The following is a 5,129-nucleotide window of genomic DNA, read 5'->3' as shown; positions in this document are numbered from 1 at the left end:
GCACGTTCAAGATTTGTCAACAGAAATGAATATGAAAGTCAAGCAAGTTGAATCCCAGTAATCCAGTAGAAATTTCATGATTGCAACTATGCAAGCTATGGGAGCTGCTCAGAAACTCCTCAATGAACTTGATAAACTAAGCTAAATAACTGCTGCCAGACCTGCAAAATTTTACCCAATGGTTAATTAGCAATTTCTCTCTGCTATTAGTTTACTTCAATAATATTCTTGTGTGAATTGTTATTAGCCCTGAATAAATATAGAACCCTGAACAAAATCTACCCATGTTTGGGTTCAGAATTCTGACATATGACCCCGTCTTGTCATCATGTCATGGAATTGCTGGACATAGCTCTCATTTTTTTATAATAATATTTTTCCATCAACATAAACCAATAACAAATAAAAACTGGGATCTACTCTACAAGCAATCCTGAATCATCACTGTCCTGGTGGCATAAAAACACCAAAATCCAGTGCTGGCTTCAAATGCAACAAGCTCAATGACAAGATGCTTTAAAACTACACAACCGCATCAATATTAAATGGTCACTTTTTAACAATGCTTGAGCATAGCTAACAGATCAAAATATGGCCTTATACTAGTAAAGTAATCATAACAAAAAACTTCATAAAGTTTCAATTGGCCCTCGTCAATGAATTGACACAAGATTCAAGAGGCACAGACAAATGCCCAATGCGAATTAATCTGTTGCTTGGAAACCAAACAATTGTCAAGAAAGTTATGCAAATGCCAGCTAAAACTTGTGCTGGCATCGTGTCATGCTTGATTCAGACAATCTGGTAAATCCCAGCATCTCCACACAGCATAAAATGTAAATATTATTCCTCTCTTGAGCTTTTCATACTTGGTAAAACTACAGCACATGTTGCTGTCCAGTCAAGAAGGACATGCCTTGTAGTAAATATGATCTCTATATATTGAAACTTCTGTGATCTCTTATTTTGCTAAATCCATCCTTATGTGCCCGTAAAATTTGAAATATATTTAAGAGAAACTGTGTGCCAGTTGCATATACAGAATGAGTCCTGACTGGTAAACATCTTCAGAATAATCCATTTGACCTCTGCTCGACCATTAAAAGAACCATATAAAGCTATTGACTATCATCTGATAAACAAATGTGCATCTGCCTCTGAAAGAAACAAGAGACAACACCACCGAAAAATATTGATATTAATATTAAAGATGAAAAAGATTACTATTACATTAAGAGGTAATATCTGGTTTATCTTTTAAAAAGCGTTATGAATCAAATCTAAATGTGACAAAAAATTAAAAAACATTTAAGTGTCATAACAGATTGGATGAGCAGATTATAATTAAAAAAAAGGCAAGTATCTTACAAATTTTCTGTCCAGATACAATCAAGTATAACATGTGAAATGACACTCCGTCTTCAAGAACAGCCAATCAATACCTGAAACGTTACACAAGAAAAACTTATTCGGAAGCGAACCCTGAACATGTAGCATGATTAACCTCCAAAGAACAAGCCAAAAGATGTTGTGCTCAAAATAATATTAAGAAACTAAGAAACCCAATTCATACAATATATATGCTGTACAATAGCACAGGACTTATCACATTGTATAAAATGTGATCAACCAAAAATTTTCACTAGAAAGGGAATTTTACTAAAAGGCGGAAGAGGAAATTGTAAAAACTTGTAATTTTTTACTTGTCTAGATATGCAATTTATGATAATGATTTTCAAAGATAATTATTATAAATTCATAATACTTATCAGTTCGCAACTAGCTACTGTATACGGCTCTGAATAATGTATTCACAAATCAAATCTAACAGAAAACACTTCACCGTGGTTTTTTAAACTCATTTGATACATTGTGTAATTGAGTTTGAGTTTTACAAAATAAATTGTGTTCTTTAAGAAATTATGTACTTCTTACGTTGTCAAGCTCTGCTGAGTTCTTGCCGAGTCAGAAATTTTGGAGCCCGAACCCCCAGGGATGCATCCCAAGGACCACCGATTTCAATAAGAGACGTGCCTGTTCCAATCAGGAAAACCTGCTACTATAAAACCTCAATCAACAGGTCTTCTCAAAAGGGCAAGCAATACTGATAGCTCCTTTGTACAGATTGATCTAGACACAATCCTCTGACAACAGACATAATCATCACTTGGAACTAATCTTCCCACCTCAATAATGAACACATCCTGGGGGTATAATCCCACATCACTCAAAAAGAATTTGTGATTTTCCGATACAGTTAGGCATAATAAAGTGAGCCGTCTTTGATCAAAGGGCACATTTGAGCTCGAACAAAGGCTTCTGAAGATGCCATAACAAGGATGGAAAGATAATTTCAGCTAATAGCAGATTGTGTACGATTTCAGGGAAGATGGAAGGAAGGTTAATTTAAGGTAATTTCACCCTCAACTGTCATTACCCCAAGATGGATGGACTGGAGGTCCTGTCATACTTGTAGACCAAGGGGCCATATGGATTGGAAGTTCATTCCATGCCCTTGGGCTTGGTTGAGGAAGATAGTCTCCCAGCATCTTATTAAGCTTTTGCATCGGATTCCTAATATGGATGGCTACGGGAATGAACTATGAAATAGATATGAATGATTTTAAGATACTTGATTTTATAAAGATTATTTGTATACGATTATAGATTCTCAATATTAATGCTTTGATGTTAATTAATATTGTTTATAAGACCTAAATTAGGATTTTTCTAAATTGTCATTACAATTATCAATTATGCAATTTTACTATAGAATTCTATTTGTAAATAAATTGCATTTGTTGGAATTCTTATTTTTAGGCAAAATCACGTATATCCCAAAAAGGGGACATTTTAGAAGATTGGTTTTGCTCATTTGTTCGCTGATGTTTTGATGAGTTTTGTTCCCTGGTGTTGGTCGGTTTAAAGTTGAGGCGGTTATCTTGTGTGGCCGACCTGTTTTGCGGGAAATCTATTATAGAGGTTGCTTTGCCTACAAGAGATCATTCGGATGTCTGTTGTGAAGCCCTGTGCACGCTGGTTGACTGGGACGCCTATCTCAGTAACTTTACAAGGTAAGGACTAAGCCCCTTAACCTTGGCAACAGATTTTCCAAAACACCTAAACAGAGATATTGAATGCGATTTAATCTGTTTACTGGCACTCACCCATTATTCGGGATCAATATTCAGCCAACAAAGAAGTCCGTGGAAGCTAGCACTCAGTGAGCAGGTTCGTGAGAGGACTGAGCCAAGGGAGTTAACTGGTAGCTGTAACGCGCCACATCAATGCGCCATTATCGCTAACGTGCAGACCTATTCACTTATGAGCAGCACGGTTGTACCTGAAGATTGCTGATTGTCAAACGCTCAGAATGCTACAGTATGATATATAATCTGTATGTTTTTTAGCATAATCTAGGCTTTCAGATTATTAGGGTAGAAACTACTGTGGTTTTCTATAATCTGAATATGTACCAATCAGCATGATTATGTATGTGAAGATAAGATGATGCCAATACCTGCAAATTATTGTTTCAATCTCCAGTATTCCTGAATAATAAAATGCTGTAGAAATATATGCTGCTGTCTATTTTGTCTATAACTGCTGTTTAGGTTCTGTGTACATAAATCAGCGAGTTTGGTGTGGAATATTTCACAAGTCCCAAGCATGTGACCAACGTGTGATTATACACCTACAGACCGTGATAATGCATACCGCGAGTGATACTGGTAACTGCACTCACACCCACAGGACAAGGTCTAGCCTGTATCCCCATCGTTGTAAGACTCATTAAAGTTCACAGCTAAACGACTGAAGGGGGAGGTTAAAAAAAATCCTACTTCTTTTGTCAATTCTATTACAAAATATCTCGAGATGCTTAGCATTTTTTTATTAAAAATAAATCCTTCTAATTTTACGTTTCACCAAATTCACAATATCAGACATCGTCGATGCCATTCAAATCCTCTAACGTACAAACATGTTTAATCGTCGACAATTTTGTTTATTCGAAAGAAAAACACTGAATTGCTGAATTTGCTTTCAAAAATCAATAAATTGACAATAAAAACCGCTTGAAGTCATAGAAATACTTCTAAAATAATTTTTCTCTTTACATTTGGAATTGAACAGACCTGGTATTATCATCCAATTTCTGCTTCTCCACAATCCCTTTATATTTCTCAACGGCTTTATCAATAGCCGCGTGAACCGCATCCCGTCCTCCGACGAGCAGCCTCGCAATAATCTCGGGATCCTTCTCGTATCGCGCATCCTCAAATTCCTGCCTCGCATTTGCCCTCAAAATATCCCTCCACAGAACGCCCTTCTCATTCGACCACACGAAAAACCGTGTTGCCCTAAATATTTCTCTGTAAAGAGCCAGGGCTTCTCGCCTTGTGCTCGTGAGCCGCTGGCGGGCCAAATCTTCGTCCTCATCTTTCCTTTTTTTTGGTTTTTCGACATGGCGCTCGAAAAGCTCTTCTACCGAGTCTGGACCGTTGTTCAGCCATCGTCGATAGGGATTTTGAGCCAAGATTTTCTGCCACTGAAGGAATGTAATTTGCATACCCTTGGTTGAGACCCTGAGTGCCATGGAAAATTTGGGATTTGTCACGGTTTCGTTATGTTATCATATGACCATGGATTTTGTACACACAAATAGCGGTAAGAAGGAATAAAGACCTCTTCTACATAAAGCTCTTTAAGAATAAAATAATTAATTACTCAATAACCTAGTAATTATCCTAGGTAGGTGTCCAAAGGGTATCAAAATAAGCATACAAAATTAGTCCAAGATGTTTAGATTAACATTTTAGAATTGTAAAATCACTGTTGATTACAACAAGTTATAAGATAATCATGTGTTTTATCATTAGATAGTCTAGTAATTATCCTAGGTGGGTGTGTGAAGTGTATTGATAGTAGCATAGAAAATTAGTTCAAAGATATCAATATTAATATTTTAGAATTTGTAAAATCATGGTTTACTATCACAAGTTATAAGAACAATTATGTATGTTTGGATTGAATTTGTATGATTTGATCAATCTATATAAATTTAATCTTTATAGATTTTTTGATATAATGTTTTCAATCTTTCTAGAAAGCTTACACATGTTTTTTTG

The 5,129-nt window shown here is 35.9% G+C and overlaps 1 protein-coding gene across 1 annotated transcript; it reads right to left on the bottom strand.

Annotated features, from left to right (window-relative positions):
* Nucleotides 1–611: 611 nt before the first annotated feature.
* LOC131026750 (uncharacterized) lies at nt 612–4,672 on the bottom strand. Its single transcript, XM_057956688.2, has 3 exons — nt 4,137–4,672; nt 1,369–1,442; nt 612–1,157 (listed from the first exon to the last, which is right to left on the bottom strand). Exons 1-2 carry the CDS (start codon nt 4,595–4,597, stop codon nt 1,436–1,438), a joined length of 468 nt encoding a protein of 155 aa, XP_057812671.1. The 5' UTR covers nt 4,598–4,672; the 3' UTR covers nt 612–1,157; nt 1,369–1,435.
* Between the last annotated feature and the right edge of the window lie 457 nt (nt 4,673–5,129).

Source organism: Cryptomeria japonica, chromosome 1, assembly GCF_030272615.1.
Source record: "Cryptomeria japonica chromosome 1, Sugi_1.0, whole genome shotgun sequence".
In the NCBI taxonomy this organism is placed as follows: Eukaryota; Viridiplantae; Streptophyta; class Pinopsida; order Cupressales; family Cupressaceae; genus Cryptomeria; species Cryptomeria japonica.
This window is presented reverse-complemented; position numbering and strand designations above follow the sequence as displayed.

Coding starts and splice junctions, on each gene's coding strand:
- LOC131026750 (XM_057956688.2), bottom strand. CDS start 4,597: ATGGCACTCAGGGTCTCAACCAAGGGTATGCAAATTACATTCCTTCAG.